Consider the following 18,344-nt stretch of genomic DNA (forward strand, 5'->3'; position numbering starts at 1 on the left):
ATTGATCAAGAGAACCATTGTGGGAAATTCATTTTGAATGTAGCCACCTAACCCGCCATGTTTGGTTTTTGCTCCTCTTTATTTCTAGGCTCCAGCTGTACCATGGGACACCGCGAGCGCTTCTGCACCCCCTCCTCCAGGACCCGATAGAACGTAAGAGCATATAGAACTACTTCCTACTTTACTTCCTTCCTGGGCTGGTCAGTAACGCGTCTGCTGAGTTGTTTGCTCAGTGTAGCATAGGCTGTTTTCTGTGTTAGTGTGTCAAGCTTTTGGCTGCTCAGGTTTGGGGTTAGCCACCCAAAATGGATCAGAAGAAAAGCCCGGAAGACAAGGGTGCCGGATGGTTGCTGTGAAATGCCCCTGTGCTGTGTGCCAGGCTGTTCGAGGCCAGGGCCAGTTATTGCTCCTGGGCAGTGGGGTTGGCAGCAATCCAAGGCTCTTTGCTGAGGCGGCCAGTAGCCACAGCTATGACATTGTGCTCTCCAACATTGTCAACGGCCGTCGTTCATGCAAGGGCCTGTTGCTGGGGCATAAGGAGAAAAGGGGCTTAATTTCTGCTGCATCGATCAAATCCCATCCCATGACAGCATGTCTACTGGCTAGGCCCTAAGCCTGCAGAGACTTCCACACGGACTCAGCTTAGCACACGTGAGTCGTCCTGTTGGCTCTGCTTGATGTGAATAAAGTTAACTGTGGATGTGAGTCTCTGCAGGATTTGTAAACTCTTTGGGGCCTGGAGTCTGCATTTAGGGTCTTGTACAGCACCAAGACCATTGTCAGTTCTCAACAAGTAAATAATATTCTTGAGGCATCTGCTGTGGAAGGCAGAATGAGCCCAGAGCATGGTGTCTAAAACAATCTGTCCACCAAACCCCCACCCAGCCTTTAAGAGGTTTCTAGGTATTTTGCATGGCAGTGAGTCTGAATCTAGCTTGGTGCAGGCCTCTGTCATGCAGACTCACCTCTAGTCTGCAAGTTTGCATTTTCTAGTCTGCAGTGGAGGATTCCCCGACCATGTCTCCCTCTCGCACTTAATCCTGCACCATAGTGGCTCCAGTGAAGGCTGGTCAGGCGAGCTGACCTACAGAGCTCCTAGATCACCCACGTGTGAGATTAGGGCAGGAGGAGTTCTCTGAGTTCACCACATCCAGGGGAATGCGTGAGTGAGCCCAGGAGCTGAATCTCCCTCTCTCACCTGGCAGTGGGCGGCCCACTACAGAGACACTGGGTGAGCCACCTCAGGATTTAAGTTGGAAAGAACCAGACTGAAAACATAGATAGCTAAAGCTAAGCAGAAAGCTGTTGTGAAGGAAGAAGGAGGGATTCTTTTTCCTTTGCCTGGGAAATGGGCTCACAGTCTGTCCTTTCTGTTGCCAAATGTCCTGCCTGAGCTGGAGGAAGACCACGTGTCAGTGGTGCTGACGGTTCTGTGTCCCATGGGGGTATATCTAATTCCCAGCTCTGTCAGGGAGAGGGCTAGCGGACCCTAGCAGAGCTCAGCACTCAGCTGACTGGATATTTTGTACAGGCAGGAAGAGGAGAAAGATGGGCAATGTATGGGAAAAGGTTCCTCTGCGGATACTGGCAAGAAAACCTGACACAGCAGTTTGAACACAAATGGGCTTCAATTATTTATATATATGTATTGATTGAACACGGCCCACGGAGCAGGAATAGTGCGTTATAAAATATTAACTATAAGAGCGAGCTGCTGTGCAAAGCATGGAACAAGGACCTTGGTCTTTCTGAACATGTCTCCCTCTTGTGCCTTTGTGCACTGTTTCCCTGAAGGTCGGTGCTGAATTTGCTAGATGGACTGTAGCAAAGCTGGGCGGCAGTCAGTTGCCCTGAGAGCCCTTTGGGTTGTCCCAGAAGAGGAAGCAGGAGGGAGGCTCAGTTGCACTTTCATCAGTTTTGGTTTTAAAGACTTTTTTTTTTTACAAGTGCTCCAGTGCCCTGCATCCTACCACCAGGCTGTTTTCCTGTTTGCAGAGATGAAGGGTCCAATCCAGTGCCCATTAGAGTCAGTGGAAGAATTTGCATTGTATTTCCACCCCCTAGTGTGCTAGTCAGACACATGCTTTCCTTTTTTCAAATATCAGGGACGCATGGGGGTTTTCAGTACTAGGATATTAATGATGACAGCATGACTCCAATATCTGCTGCTAGAAACTGGGGAAAACGTATACACATAATCAGAACAGGTTAAACCAGGGCTAATTTGAATTTTGCAAAACCTTGTTTGGTAGGTTTTTATTTTGCAGATTCACACCTAGGAGGTGTTTGGTTCTCGGTTCCATTTAACTGAACTTACCCAGGCTGTCAAAATGCGGGGAGCGAATGTGGATTTGAATACACGACTCTGGTTGTGGCCCATCTCTAAAACTGACCATTCAGAGAAATAGACTGAGCAGTTTTAGCAACTTTTGAGTAACAGGAATAACATGTATGTGAGTAATGTTCTTTCCAAGTGCTCAGGATCCCAGCCACTAGAGGCAGTTATAATGTATCACCTAGGAAGGAGTTAGTTTATTTTTTAAAGAAAGCGCTCTAGTTTTTCCAGTTTGCATAGGGGCTGCTGTAATGTTCAGTGAGAGAAGCCCATGAGTAACAAATACCTCTCAGCAGCTTGAGAGCAGAGACCATTGTTAGAATGCTGAAAGCACTTGGGAGATGCTGGGTATCAGGGTGTGTACCACTGGTTCCTGCATTTCAGCTCCAGAGGGAAACCGAACCTCCACCACAATGTGTTCCCATCAGAATGAATCACTCATGACACAAAGATGTGCAGCAGAAAGATAAAAGGGTCGCCCTTCTGAATGCATGCAGTGAAACGGCAGGAGATGCAGCCAGTTTCACTAGTCCCATCTCATGCTTTACCATGAAGAGGGAGCAAAGTTGGCACAAGAAGTTTTGGGAAGTTCAATTTAAAACAAGTGTCCCAGGGAGCCTTTGCCAGCCGTTAGGAATTAAGATTTTGCCTTTCACCGTGAACTAAGATGACACAGAAATATCATAATGCACCCCAGCTCAGCTGTGTGCAGGCCCTGTTCTTTTCTGAATGAGACTCAGATGCTGGTCTTTTGAAGATACGTCTAGATGGGGACTTGAATAGAACACACAAGATTAAGGAGCAACCTAAACAGGAGCAGTTTGTTGCAGTGCTATTGAAGAAGGGATGGATTTTCTTCTTACTTCTTCACAGCTGAGTGAGAATAGATCCAAGTAATTTTAAGTTGCTTAGTCATAATCTTCCAGGGCCTGTGCACTGTTTTCACTTACCCTGAAGTTGCAGTGTGAGGATTTGTAAGCCCAGAACTCTTAACAAAGCTAAGCCTGAAAAGGCTGCGTGTTCATTAATGAAGAAAACAGACTTTTTAAAAACAGGTTTTACAGTGCTAATAAAGTGGGCATGTATTGATACCACCATTCGATCAGCTTCTCCAACGGGCAGCACCACTGGAAGTCTGTCTCTCTGTGTTTTCTGATATTGCGTAACGTTTCCCCCTCTTTAGAGAATAAATACATGACGGTGATAGAGAACACTCATCTTCAGTACAGCTTAAGGCCACACCCGCCCCTCGAGACCATGTATCACCTCTTCCCTGAGAATATGCTGGTGTCTGGGCTGCAGAAAATTCCTGGCTTGCTGCTAACACATGGAGAAACAAGTAAGGGATCCTTTCATTCTGATTCCTGCATGTGTAAATCAGACCACAGGACAGTAAGGTTGGCCTAGCACACACCAAGCTATAGTGCTCGGGAGTTACTCTGGACTCTGCCAACTTATAGATTTGTGGGCATTTGTATTATTACGGCCTTGGCCTGCCAGATCTTGGGATTCAGCTGGACTTTATCTTACTGGCAGAAAAAAGCCCTGTGAGCTCTCTGAGATAGGCCCCAGGCCTTCTCCACCCATCAGTTATTACCGGAGGGAGATCTCAAACACACACCAGCCAGTGTGACCATTGTGGGATGGGAAGAGACGAGCCGACCTCTGGTCCCCCAATCAGGGAGTGGGCGAGGGGCTGTGGGAATGGAGAGAAGGGAAGAGGATGCTGAAGGGGATGGGGGAGGGATTATTGCAGAATATCTGGTGCCCAGAAAGCACCGCACGGCACAAATATATTTATTTATAGGGCCTGGTTCTCCCAGCCGCTGCACCATCACAAAGGGAGGGTCAATGGGCTCATGCTGATGTGAGCCGGAGGTGATTCAGACCCACCCATTTTAAGTTTACGCACATCTTCTGTTGCTGGTTTGTGGTCAAACCTGAGCTGCCAAATGCACCAGCTGCTTCTCGTTACAACACAACTAGTGTGCTCCTGCTAAATACACCAGGTACCAGATGTCGGGCCCGAGAAAAGCCTGCCACCGCCTAGCAGACAAAGACATACATTTCCTTGGCACCCGGAGGAACAGTAGCAGTGCAGAAGGCAGAAGGGAGACCATCAGGGAAATGTTACAGTTTTCTCCACCCCAGTACTGTTATTTTGAAGGGGAAGCTTAGGCCAACTAGAAAAGTCGGGTTGCTGCTGTTAAATAAAGAGGAGTGTTTTCCGGGGGCGGGGCGGGGGTGGTGGTCCTGTGTATGGCATGTAATGTGCTCATATGGGTGTTTTCACTGGGAAGGGATTTCAAGGTGAATGTGGCCTTATTACACATGCGTTTGCTTTCCTCTACTAACACAGCACATCAGTTGCCAAGGCGCTGAATAGATGCAAACAGTGCCTGCAACACGGAGTGTGTGACGCACAGCGTGTGCTGCTGTTGTAAGTGCCAATAGTTAGGGATTATAAATGAGAAATCTAGCCGTGAAAATGTTGTGCTCACCCACAAAAGAGCCACAGCGACACCTCCCCTGAGAAGTAAACAAGAGAAGCAGGATTTTCACATAAACTCTCTCTCTCAGTGGCCATCTGGGCAAGAATCACTTTGACTCAGCTCTTTGCTGAGGTGCAGCCAATCTTGTCAATGGCTAATAAAACAACTTGCAGACGAGTCTGTTGTGCCTGCTCTTCTGCAGCCTGTTCACCTCCCGGTGGGCATTTCCTTGGGTTTCTTATGGGTTTTAAACTGAAGGTGGGTTTTTATGGACACGTGATGTTTTGCTGTTCTGAAAGGCAGCAGCTTTGTGTACACATCGTCGCTGGTAGCCCCTTTCCACGGAGGTTAGGGAGCGTTCCCTTGTAAAATGCTAAACTGCGAGCAGTTGGGAAGTGTTTCTTTTCACTAACACATGATAATGAAAGCCTGGACCATCCCTGGATAAATCTCTGTGGGATCCCTTCCCAGGGTGCCTCTTATTCTGCCACCCTTCCCATGGATAGGCCAAGGAATGCAGCCAAACTTCATGAATGCCCCTAGGTACGCTGGGAGGTCAGAGCCATCTGCTCAGAGTCTTGCGTCTCTGCACCAGGTCTGGCTCAGTATCCCTTGCGTGCACCCCCATCACCATGGCCCTTTTGGACTCTCCTTGCCACTCCAGTGCCTGGGCCCCACACGCGGGGGCTCGACAGAAAAGCGAATACAACCCTGGCCTCTAATTTTTCACCTAGACTCCATTGGGCGAGAGAGTGGGACTGCGTGCAGCCCTATCTCTGCCCTGCCCACCTTCCCCTGTGCAGACCAGCCGTCATGTGGCCCAGGGGATGGTGCCATATAAGCAGCTGAGCTCGCCTCCTTCCATGTAGGAAGGGCTTGTGGGTGGAGATCCACATTAATGTGTCTGGGGGAGATAAGTCAGGCCAGTTTCAGTCCCTTGGCCTGCCAATTGTCAGGACAGAGGCTAACGCACCATCAATAAGGGTCACAAAGCTAGTTTTTCCTTCTGTTAATGCCTCTGGAATCCCAGCCGAGAAGGGAGTGATTGTGACCCGGAGCCATAACCCCACGCCAGACCTGCAGCACGTGTTCCTGCCAGAATTGTTTTCATGCGACTTCCCTCTGGTTGCAGGGAACATTAGCTCTGCTTTGACTGTGGTAGCAGAGCCTGCTAACGAACAGCACGATCAATTATTCATGTCTCACCGCTGCAGCGTATCCCTTGCTTGTAAATAGACACCCCGCAATAATATTTTATAGTTTGCTGATTGAACACTGGAACTGCTCAGCCAGTTTTTACGAACCAACATCTGCTTGAGTTGCTGATGCCTGTCGGAGCAAGGCAGAGTCTGTGCTGGTTTTATTGGACCAAGTTATGTTATTTTATTATGAATTATATGGGGAAATCATTGGCAAAAAAATAAGACCTAATGGGTTACAGTGTACCTGAGCTCTTCATGATTTATAACCAGATCTCATGTTTATTGCTACATCTTAAAGCTGAGTCCTTTATTGCCTGGCCTCTTTTAATTAGGGCCCTTTACCTGGACTGATGATCCAAGTGTTGGGAGTGAAGATAGCGCTGATTGTGACTAAATACACATGAGGGGTTCTTGTGCATCCCTTCATCATGGTAATAGTTGTGTTAACTAGAGGGCCTGTTTAGGTGAGTGAGGATTGCAGAATAGGCCTGTAGGTAAAAGGCACCTTAGATATTAATGTCCATAGATATTTAGTTTTCTTTTTTCTTTTTAGTTCTCAGTCTGCGCATCTTGCTTTTGTGGATCTGAACTGACAAACACAGTTACAGAGCAGAGATGGGCAAGGAGGCAGGGAATGATGCAGCACAGAGACCAATTGCTATAGGATGGAAACTGGAATGGGCATTCCACTGAAAGAAATGTATACCCAAAGAGATCTTCTCTGGGACAAAGGACCTCTCACTAGAGAGGCTGATCATAGTAGGACTGGGAACAGAACCTTTCAGCAGCCAGCCAGTGTGCTGAGGACTGGCTGCCCCAGGAGCTGAGGATGAAAGTCTGACGGCTTTCAGGGAAAGATTTAAGACCCACCTCTTTGGCATTAGCTTTCCTGAAAAGCCACTGAGAATGGCACAAAAGAAAATAAGCAAACTGCTCTGCCTGTTCTTTGAATGGGGAGTTGGGGGGGAAGGGAAGATAGAATAATAATAAGAGGATAAGATCAGGAGCGTCAAAAGCTCAGGAGTCCATGTGGATCAATCATATGGCTTGATATCATCATGTATTACAGCCCATTAATACAGCAGAATCAAAGAGGTACAAAGATAGTTAACAGAATATGCTGTTCAGAAGCTGAAAAAAGCCCATCAACAGCCTAACATGTCACAGCCCCATACGAAACATCCGCACGACTGCTTGTGCAGCCTGACAAGGCATCAGGTGCCACTTCTGGGAATGAATCATCTGCTAGCATCTGTCTCCTCCACAGAGGGAACGAAAGCACGGGGGCGTGCTGGATAAATGACCTAATCTGGGCTAATCTTATCCCTGGTGACTCAGCTCTGAAGTGATGGGAACGAGACTAGGGATGAGTTTGTCCTAGTGTGTTTTAAATGATAGCACAGAGACTGCTAAACGGATCTACACGGAAAGGGAAAGCAAGTGCAATTGTGGATGTGACGAGAAATAATGATTCCTTGAATGTACGTCACACCTTTCATCAGAGGATTCAAAGCTCTTTACAGATATTCATTAGCTGAGACTCACAATCTCTCTATGAAATAGGTAAATATCATCCTCATTTTCAGCAGGGTAAACTGAGGCATTAGAGAGGTGAAGTGATAGTGGCAGAGGAAGAATTAGAACCCAATATTCCCTGTTCGCAGGCCCCTGCTTTCACCGCTAGACATATTCCTTCCTTCATCAATGTAGCACATCAGAGTAGTAGAGAAATTCTCACCCTCCTTCCCCGCAGCGTATGGTTTCGGGAAGGCTGGAGTCTTCTGGTCAACACGTGTCTTTTATAGAGACAGCACTTAGCGCAGCGTTTGAGGCCCCTGGGTGCTACGACACTGCACACCAATAATAATAATGAAGAGAAGGCACGTAGGAGTGAATGAGGAATTTGGCTTAAATTGCTTCATGCAAAGGGTATTGAATACATGGAATAAATTGCCCTGAGAGCAGACTGAAGCAAAGAGTGTAAATTGTTGGAGACATACCTCAAATTGTTCTGGAGGAGGAGGGGATTAAATGGTTTGGTGAAAAAAGTGCCAAAGGGAATTAAGGTAAGAGAAAGGGGTAGCCAGCCATTCATCCCCTTTTCGTAAATTAGTTCATTTCTTAAAACCTTAAACATCCACCAGGAGCTGAATAAGCTTGACCATTTGACCGTGAGCCCAACCCAGCTCTCCAGTGCCTGGAAGCAGGACTATATAACACTCAAATATTTACACTAGCAATGAAATATGTAGCTTAAAAGCATTTGTAATTTAAGAGAAACCCCACTGTGAAGCTTTGAAGAGAATGAATTGTTCTTTGGGGGAAAAAAAAGAAAAAAACCCGATCTGGTAGTGTAAAGCTCACCCTGAGCTCCCAAAAGCTCCGGCATATTAATCTGTGCTAATCCAAAACCTCAGGGGAACGTACAGCAACCCAGCAAAATGACGTCAATGGAAGCAATGGCTGCGCTTATTTGAAATAAGATCCTTGTTCCCAGGCAGCATGCCGGGCTTTGCTTTTACAGATGCCTGACTAAAAGGACCAGAACTATTGCGGGGCTGGGGTCTCCCTCTGAATCTGGGATTTCGAAGGACAGTTTCTTCCAAGTGTCTGATCTATCCAGTTGATGGAATGTTAACAGTTGTAATTAACCATTGGACCAGCTTGGATTCCTGGGGACGTGATGGATTTTCCATCACTTGCAGTCTTTAAACCAAGACTGGTTATCTTCCCGAAAGAACTACTCTAGCTTCACCAGAAATTATGGGTTTGATGCAGAAATAGTGGGTGAGGTTCTTCGGCTTGTGTTGTGAAGGAAGTCAGTCTACATGATCCTAAAGTTCACTGTGGGTCTTAACATCTATGAATGGTGCTTGTGGAATTGACTCCACTGGCTACTTGCTCTTATTGGGAAAATAAAAGGGTTCCTAATGTCTAACTTAAACTAACTCTCTAGTTTCAGACGCCAGTTGCCTCTGTCTAGTTATACTGTTTTCTTGAGGTTAAATATCTTGGAAGTATTTTGTACATTCTTTGGAATTTTTGTCTTTCATATAAATGTAATAACAACAGTTTGTATCTTTAATCCTTAAAGGGGACACAGAATCATTTCAATATAGTCCCCCTTTTGGCTAATTGCTTCTCTTCCTGGGAAATGGCTATAGATGAATGATGGATGCTTTAAGTAGTCGGTCAGGTAGTGGAGTCTTAGAAGAGGTCTTTATAGCTTGTTTCAAAGTTCTCTTTGTTCACGGCATTGTTCTGGATAAGTGGAGATTTGGCAAGGGCACTGGGATATGATTTTGGTACACCAAAGCCTTACTAATCTTTACCCATGAATTGTCAGAGCTCTGCATTCAGTGGCAGCTTGGTGGTGGCTAAATCCATGTGATTCGGAAAAGTTAAGGGATAAAGACAAGATCATCAGTTCTTCAGTGGTGACTCCCTCTGCTTAGTATCAGGGAGTAGCCGGGTTAGTCTGTACCCACAAAAACAACAAGGAGTCCGGTGGCACCTTAAAGACTAACAGATTTATTTGGGCATAAGGCTTCGTGAGTAAAAAACCTCACTTCTTCAGGTGCATGGAGTGAAAGTTACAGATGCAGGCATAAATATACTGACACATGAAGAGAAGGGAGTTACCTCGCAAGCGGAGAACCAGCGTTGACAGGGCCAATTCAGTTAGGGTGGATGTGGTCCACTCCCAATAATAGATGAGGAGGTGTCAATTCCAGGAGAGGCAAAGCTGCTTCTGTAATGAGCCAGCCACTCCCAGTCCCTATTCAAGCCCATATTAATGGTGTTAAATTTGCAAATGAATTTTCGTTCTGCTGTTTCTCTTTGACGTCTGTTTCTGCAGTTTTTTTGTTCAAGAATAGTGACTTTTAAATCTGTTATAGAATGACCAGGGAGATTGAAGTGTTCACCTACTGGCTTTTGTATGTTACCATTCCTGATGTCCGATTTGTGTCCATTTATTCTTTTGCGTAGAGACTGTCCGGGTTGGCCGATGTACATGGCAGAGGGGCATTGCTGGCACATGATGGCATATATCACATTAGTAGACGTGCAGGTGAATGAGCCCTTGATGGTGTGGCTGATGTGGTTGGGTCCTCTGATGGTGTTGCCAGAGTAGATATGGGGGCAGAGTAGGCAACGAGGCTTGCTACAGGGATTGGTTCCTGGGTTGGTGTTTCTGTGGTGTGTAGTTGCTGGTGAGTATTTGCTTCAGGTTGGGGGGTTGTCTGTAAGCGAGGACTGGCCTGCCTCCCAAGGTCTGTGAGAGTGAGGGATCATTTTCCAGGATGGGGTGTAGATCGTTGATGATGCACTGGAGAGGTTTCAGCTGGGGGCTGTATGTGATGGCCAGTGGCGTTCTGTTATTTTCCTTGTTGGGCCTGTCCTGTAGTAGGTGATTTCTGGGTACCCGTCTTGCTCTGTCAATCTGTTTCCTCACTTCCCCAGGGTGGGTATTGTAGTTTTAAGAATACCACAGCTACCGCATGCAGAGCTTCACAGTGACATGGTTGCAATAATACAGCTCTGGAGATGCCAGGTTGCTTTGTGAGTGCATTAACTGTGGCTAGTAAATAGCCAGTAATCTGAAAAGCTGGAGTAGTGCCACTCTTCATAATGCATGTCTCCAAAGGATTTTCTTTTCCAATCTCTCCTGTTGCTCCAGACTTCGGAGCTCCTTGCTCTTGCCAGCAGGAGGGAGACATCATTTCCCTGCATCTTTAGATGATTTCCTCAGTGTATAGCCCAGTATCCTTATACATCCACTGAGATCTGCCTCTAGCTGCAGAGCATCAGACCCATCTTGTGGCAGACGAGGGGAACTGTGTTTTAGGCATTATAGTCACACAAAACCTTACCAATCTGCCTGCTGGGTTTTACTTGCAAATTCAGCTACCAGTCAAACGATTGGCAGAACAATCAATCAAACCAGTACATTGATAGGGTGAAAGGTACCTTGCAGGGAAAATTTAGCTTGCTGCTTCCTGCTCCTCTTTGTTTTCCCCTGTAACCCTAAATCAGCCGCTCATTTGTACCGGGTAGGTACAAAGCAACAGAGTCCTGTGGCACCTTATAGACTAACAGATGTATTGGAGCATGAGCTTTCCTGGGTGAATACCCACTTCGTCAGACGCAAGGGTAGGTACAGTGTGGCGGGGAGATAGACACTAACCGTCATGCAGAGGAAGAATGGTTCTTTGCTTGGTGGTAAGGAAGTGCACTCAGCATCCTCCTTCCAGACACCAGCTGATCACCCGGGGCTGTGCATCTCCACTGCTCACCTACATACAGCTCAGCTGCGGTAAAGGTGCATCAAGGAGATTTGTTATAAGGGAAAGTTCAGCTGAGTTCCATACACCCTCCCCAAGACCATGGCCACACAGTTAGCAATACACAGCCTCTTGTAGTCACACTCACACAGTTGTCAGCCTTCATAAACCAGAGTTTGATCAGCTGCAGCCTGCTGGGGGTGGCCTCTGAATTTGACTAGCAGTGGAAAGTGAAGCAGTTTGCAGATGGAAGACAATGATGAGAGACACAATCTCTCTCTGACTCCAAGTCAGCAAGGTACTTAAGCACATGCCTAACTTTAAACCTGTGAGTAATCCCTTGGAAATCCTTTCTATTGCCTTTAACATCTTGACTTTCAATTCATTTAATTTAATTCAGTCATTCATTCAGTGAGGCTACTCACATGCTTAGAGTTAGGCATGTGCTTAAGTTCCTGGCTGAACTGGGGCCCTGAATAAGGTTAGTCAGGGATATTTGTAAACATCTGACTTCAGTATAAATGTAGCAGTGTTATTACCAAATAGCCCAGCAGTACACAAGCACGGAGCTGTTCATCCTGCCTATTCCCTGTCACCTCATTGCTTTCAGTTAGTTAATTCACTTTTAAAAGCCTAACAACGTTGCTAAAACAAGGCTAGTGATTTCTTGCTGTTTGGTTGTCAGGAAAAGCTTTGTCCGGAAAAGTTAACAAGTTCCACTTCTTTCTGCTCTTCTCCCCTCTTTGCCTTAAGCAAAAGAACTAAGCAATAAATACCGCTTGGAACCTGGACATAAAGGAACAGGGTGGTTGAAATTGGTTTAAAATGGGCAGTTTAAACAAAACGTCCCCTGTAATTTGATAGACTGACTCTTCCGATAACAGAGTAGATGAAATCAGGAAGGTATATTTGGTTTCTAAAATCAAATTAAGGCAGATTCTCGCTTCACTAGCGCTAATTTGTTATGAACTCCCTCATTCCTCTCAGTTCCTGCAGCTCTGACTAGCCCTGAGACATTGTATTATTGAATTCTATTGTCAGCCCCTTTATAGACTTCAGCTTTTCCTTTTAAGTATGTAGTGTAGGTTTGTTAATGCTTAACTGTGAGTCATGTGGAGGAGGATAAAATCTTATTCAGGTGCCTTTCTGTGGAAAAAGCTCTTAAGGAGGGTGTTCCTACCCCTTAATTTTTGCTTACACTTCCCAAAACTTGCAGCCCCCTCCAGTTCCTGCAAGGTGGAATGTCGGCAGTGACTAGCATTGTAACTTGCTTTAGCCTTGTATTTTTAGGGCAAGAGAAAACTCAGCTGTGATTAAAATAAAACAGCTGGAGTTCAGAATACCTGCCATAGGCTTGTCTGGTGGGAAATATATGGGTGATATTCACCATGGACTAAACTGTACAAATCTCTCCCTAAAACTTGTGGGTATTGGAAGTCAGAGGAACTACTCTTGTGAATAAATGCTCACTCAGGAGAGTAAGAGTTGTACAGTCCAGCTCTCTCGGGGTGACAAAGGGATATTTATATGTTAATTACTGATATTATTTTAATAATGGGGAAATGGTGGAGTTGGTGGGACCCTGCAGTACCAAGATCCATGGAAATACTTATGCATAAATAAATGGTTCATTATTTATCTATTTGCATATTTAATCTAGCAATGATCTCTGAATTTCTAAATTTGCATGAAACCTTGGTCTGTTTGCTTAGGTGCTTGGAAAGGTCATGGTTGCAATTGTCAATGCTAGAGACTGGCTGTTCCATTTTTAACAGTTTCTTCTACATAGCTTCATATTTCATGCCTTTCCTGTGACCCTCGGTTCAACCTGTCTTTCATCATCACCAAGCCTAGCTCAGCTCTCTGCCCATTAGCAAAGGGCAGCCAAAACAGAGTGGAGTATGGGGTCACTCAATTTCAGTTTTCCTTCCAAGCCTTGCCATGCAAAACGTTCTAAATCTGCTGTTGTCACTCTACCACTCGGCACTCAGAGAATTTGCACAGCTTAGAGTTGGGTTTATCCTTTCTGGCATTTCCCCCCGGGCAGTCTTGGTAAGTGAAATGTAATTCTGTACAACAGAGTAGCTGCAGGCCTGGGTTAGCTGAAGCATGTGTTTGCCTTCCTATCTAAAGGACTCCAGTGTGATCCCTCCTTCTGCTACTGCCAGCAAAGTTGAAGGGATGGGTCAAAGTAATTCTCCCAGGTACTCTTAAACATCCACTACTTCCCTGCTCTCTGTCTCAAAACTCTTTGCTTGCTGCTGCAAGTTTAATAAACACTCTGCTCAAAGCCAGTCTGGATTCATGGAGCAGATCTGAGCCATGTGATTCCAGCCTCTCTTAATCTAGATCAGTGGTTCTCAAACTTTTGTACTGGTGACCCCTTTCACATAGCAAGCCTCTGAGTGGGACCCCCCCCTTATAAATTAAAAACACTTGTTTATATATTTAACACCATTATAAATGCTGGAGGCAAAGCGGAGCTTGGGGTGGAAGCTGACAGCTCATGACCCCTCCATGTAATAACCTCCCGACCCCTTGAGGGATCCCGACCCTCAGTTTGAGAATCCCTGATCTAGATGAATGGGTATCTTGGGCTAAAGAAGACTCTCTAGTGATACCGTGACCTGCTAGAACAACAGAAGTCAGGAGAGAGATGAGCAATGGACGGCTGTATTCAGTTTATGTCATCCTTATCCTGTTCTTGCTCGTTGGCTGCTCTGGATCGGAACGTAGATTTCATTTTTGAAAGTAGTGGCCTCGTGCATATAAAAAGTGGTGATGCAGCTGGGTGGGGAAGTAAATAACCCAGGAAGGGGCTAGTCCAGGGAACAAGAAGGGCTTATTCTTCCACCCCCAATATTTTTGGCTGTCACATATTCCCCCATTGTCCTTTCCTTGAATATGCAACTGCAAGTGCATTCCGCCCATTGCAGCTCATGCTGGCGCTTGACTATGCATTCTCCTCAGATTGCTGTGTGGCCCTCTAGCTCTCTCTCAAGCGGGTGCATAGGGATAACTGCTGTGGACTTGGGGCTCCCCACCTTGGTACCAGTTACATTATCGGGCTGACTTGTTGGCTTCTCTGTGTGTTAGACTCAGGATGGTTCACAGCAGATGTAAGAGGAGGAGAAGGGGTACAGCTGGCTTTCTTTCTGGCTGGAGAAGTGTGTAAGACTTGAAAAGAAACTAAGCTGAGGAGGTAACAGACGTTCCTTTGCCTTTATAATCTACATTCTTTTAATGACTAGATTGTAGAATTTGTTTCTGGAGGCATTTTGAAGGAGAAAATAGACTTCTCCCGAAGTTAGCATTTGTTTATTAATTTTAGCTGTGGAAAGATGGGCTCATTATTGTGAGTTCCATGTGAGTACCACGTATTTCAGCTGTATTGTCTGCTTTGCTCAGAGAATGGGATTGACTATCAAGGCCATATTTTGTGATATTTTTACGTTCTTTGGGTGACTGCAGTGTAACATATGACTGGATGTCTTTTCAGATGATTTCTTTCGAAAACCCCACCTCATGAAATCAGTCACCTGGTACTTGGATAAACTGTCCATTAATTTGTACCCTTCATTAGAAAAATTTGAGGAAGAGCTGCTGGATTTACTCAACAGTGAGCGTTTACTTAAGGTACTGTAAATATCATGGCAACGTTAGTAACTCCTTTATCATCTCAGTATTTTTATCATGCTAATAAACTGACATTGATAAGAAGGTTTTCATCTAGATGCATATTAATAGCTTTGCTAGGAATTGAATAAACCATATCTATGAATTACTTTGCTTACCATTGAAGTGCAAGCTCTGGGATGAAACATGGTAGCTGTCTAACTGCACAGCAACACTACACAGCAGTTCAGAGCAAGGTGTGCAGAATACCTTATCTAACTGAAGGGTTGTGTAGGGAGGTGCAGTATGATTGGCCAAGTGAGAACCTGGCCAGGATTCAGAGAGTAACTTCCCTATATTTGTGAGAAGCACCTTAGGAAATGTAACGACCACAGACAGCAAGACCTGGGTCTTACATCTTTTCCCAAAGACTGCACCTACTTCCCTTTAGCCTGATGGCAAGGCACTGGCTCAGCACTGGCCAAGGGCAAGAAGCACTAGTGAATGGTCACCACAATTTTCTAAAGCCTCTCTCAGACTCCCAACCCTGTAATGATCTGCCCCAGCCTTGCTTCAGTCATGGTGTCTGGCCCAGGAATCTTCAGCTACAAGATGGAGATTCTCCGTCAGATGCATTGGCAATAAATTATAGTTTACTGAGTGCTGGCATATCCTTGTCTGGCATACTTCTCCCATTTGTTAAGGTGAGCAGGTGCCACTTTACCTGTCTGCAATGGCTAGTCTTGATACAACTGGTCTCAGACTCTGTAGCCAGACAATGGACAGGACTTGTACTGAAGAAGCCTTTGCCCTGAACAGCTCAATCAGTGTGGGGTTTGTGCAAATGCCTAAGCCCTGCAGTATTTGGAGGTAACCCAGGGCTGTGTAGCTGCCAGTTTTGGGATAAGTTTTATTTCTGACTAAGTCAGCAGTTCACTGAGCGTGGTATTGGCATTGCCTACTGATGATGTTATCACACATCATTTGTGTTATAAATCCCTGCAGTAGCTAAAAAGGAGGGATTAGGTACAAGCTCCTGATTCAGTATTTAAAATAATTATTCAGCGTCTTAAAGCACAGCCATTTTCCTTGAAATGTAGAAATACCACTGGCCAAAAGAGGAGCTATTTCTGCAGTGCCTCCAGTTCCTGGTACTGTTGGCCTCCCCAGGATTAAAAAAAAAAATCCCTAAAAACCAGGGAAGCAAAAAAATTGCATGTTTGCACGATGAACTGCATTGTCCTCTGTCTGTGCCCATCTTACATGACAGTGATTTACCACTTACCCTGTCCTAGTTGGCGGAATGTGAAAGGTTTAAAATTAGCAGTGGGCCTGGGGGTTTTTTTTGGTTGGGTATTTTGCAACAGTTACAGTACTTTTGTTTTTTTCCACACAATTATTGGAAACTTTCTAAAATGAGAGAGACAAAAACAGGCGATTATTTTAGTTTTTAGGAGCAAACAAGGAGAAAGTACATTAACGCTATTGCTTTGTTTTTGTAGAGAACCGAAACATTTCTACAAATGGCACTAGCACAAGATTGCTTTAGGGATAGTGTGCTAATTTTCCACCATGAAAGTAATTTTATTATCTTTTAGCATTTTACTTCTTGGTTTTCTTTTTGATCATCAGAAAGCCGTTCTCCGTGGTTTATGTTTTGAATATTCAAACACTAATAGGTTGCAGTTTGGTCAACTTGTTTTGATTAATGAGAAGATAAAGGAACTTTAAGGTTTAATGTTCATTTTCAAATATCATATAATTTAGTAAGCAATAATGACCGGGAGAAAAATCCTTGTTTGTTTGTCATATTTGCTGTGGATTTTCTGTTAAGATAAAACACTTTAATATCTAGCAATCACTCTGGGGCAGGTTCCATTTTTATGACTTTATGATTAATTGCCCAAATTTTCCTTCCTAATCTTCCAAATGCCACTTCATTGGCTAGAGGCACGAGAACCAGGCAAAGAGCAAACATAACTCACAGATGAAAATGGATTTGCAGGGCTCAGCTCCATGTCGTACTGTGCAGTGTCCCATGTGAGGGCTTTAATCTCGCCAGGCGCCAAGCGCTTCAGCCCTGACCCGTTGAAGTACTTACGCATGTGCTTAAATTTAAGCATAGTAGTCCCATGGATGTGACTAGCACTACTTGCATGCTTAACCATGTTAAAAAGGAAAGGTACACTTTTCCAAGGCCACTATGGGGAGTCCCCGCTGGCCAGATTTGGGAGGCGGAGGCAGGAGCTGAGCACCACCTATGAAGTGTGTAGCTCATCCCTAGGCGTGGTCGCAATGTTAATGCAATGGTCTTCCCAGCTGCTGCCAGCAGAGATGGAGATGGGGCTGGGGCCATGGAGGCTCAGGGCTGCTCCAGCCGTAATGCTGGAGCAGCTTCTGCAGTATTGTTCCACCGCCATTTCTTGGCTGGGGGAAGGAAGGGGAGGAAGCCCAGCTCCCAGCCCATTGCTGCGTGTTTCCTGTGGGGCTGATTATTTCAGCCTGTGATGTAACCTTGGTGAAATGGGCCCGTTTCCCAGGATAGCTCCACAGTGGATGGGAGCGAAGTGCTCATTCAGGAACGACGGCTGCACATCGGGGTCCACAATGGCTTGTGCTTCGTTCAGACGCCTCAGGTGGTGGTGGTGGTGCCAGAGGCCGAAGTGGCTCGGGGGCGCTCGGCCAGCTTCCACAGGAAACAAGGCCTCAGCTCCAAACCAAGGTACGAGGTGAAAGGACCAGTAACTGCTGAATAGTGGCTGGTTTCTTCTGCTTTTGGCTGCACTACGGTGCCCCATGTCACTCCTCTTGTCAGGGGCAGATGGGCTGCAGTCCACAGGGCTAGAGCAGCAGACGGCTTCCCTGCCTGCCCTCCCTGGATTTCAGTTCCCAGAAATCAGAATTGGAAAATGGGCAGGGCTGAGGGAGCAAGCTCATTACCCATCCTGCCTGGCGCTGAGCTCCTTCCCATCTCCAGAGGGAGCCGAGGAGTTTGCAGATTCAGGTCCTGTCCAGCCCATGCTGTTATGGGTCGGCGGGGCTCTGAACGATTCGTCCTTTTCTTAAAAAAGGCCATGGTGTTTTCGAGGTGGAGCAACCCCCAACAAGGAGTCTGGGTGTTCGAGAGAAGAATGTTTCTCAGGGGCTGGTGGTGGTTGGCCTACTACAGTTCAGCCATGTTCTTCGGGCTGTACTAAGCCTTTACTGTTCAAATGTCAGTGAATTCATTGAACTTGTAGGAGTGACTCTAGAAGCAGTTTTCCAAGGTCTGTATCAGGTTTGCTCTTAGATTGTAAGATCTTTGGGGGAAGGGGCCATCATTTTGTTGTGTGTTTGTACAGCACCTAGCACCATGGAGTCCTGGTCCATGGCCAGGGCTCCTAGATGCATGCACAATACAAATAACAACTTACAG

At 45.8% G+C, this 18,344-nt stretch overlaps 1 protein-coding gene across 4 annotated transcripts in view; it reads left to right on the forward strand.

Moving 5' to 3' along the window:
* NPHP4 (nephrocystin 4) overlaps nucleotides 1-18,344 on the forward strand; it is a 100,933-nt gene that overhangs the window by 16,854 nt on the left and 65,735 nt on the right. For all 4 annotated transcript variants that reach the window (XM_044996241.1, XM_044996238.1, XM_044996239.1 and 1 more), the window contains exons 6-9: nucleotides 89-153; nucleotides 3,519-3,674; nucleotides 14,814-14,950; nucleotides 17,470-17,651. In XM_044996241.1, coding sequence (XP_044852176.1) covers nucleotides 89-153; nucleotides 3,519-3,674; nucleotides 14,814-14,950; nucleotides 17,470-17,651 — 540 coding nt within the window. The remainder of the gene's footprint in view (nucleotides 1-88; nucleotides 154-3,518; nucleotides 3,675-14,813; nucleotides 14,951-17,469; nucleotides 17,652-18,344) is intronic.

The sequence above is a fragment of the Mauremys mutica genome, chromosome 21 (assembly GCF_020497125.1).
Source record: "Mauremys mutica isolate MM-2020 ecotype Southern chromosome 21, ASM2049712v1, whole genome shotgun sequence".
Lineage (NCBI taxonomy): Eukaryota > Metazoa > Chordata > Testudines > Geoemydidae > Mauremys > Mauremys mutica.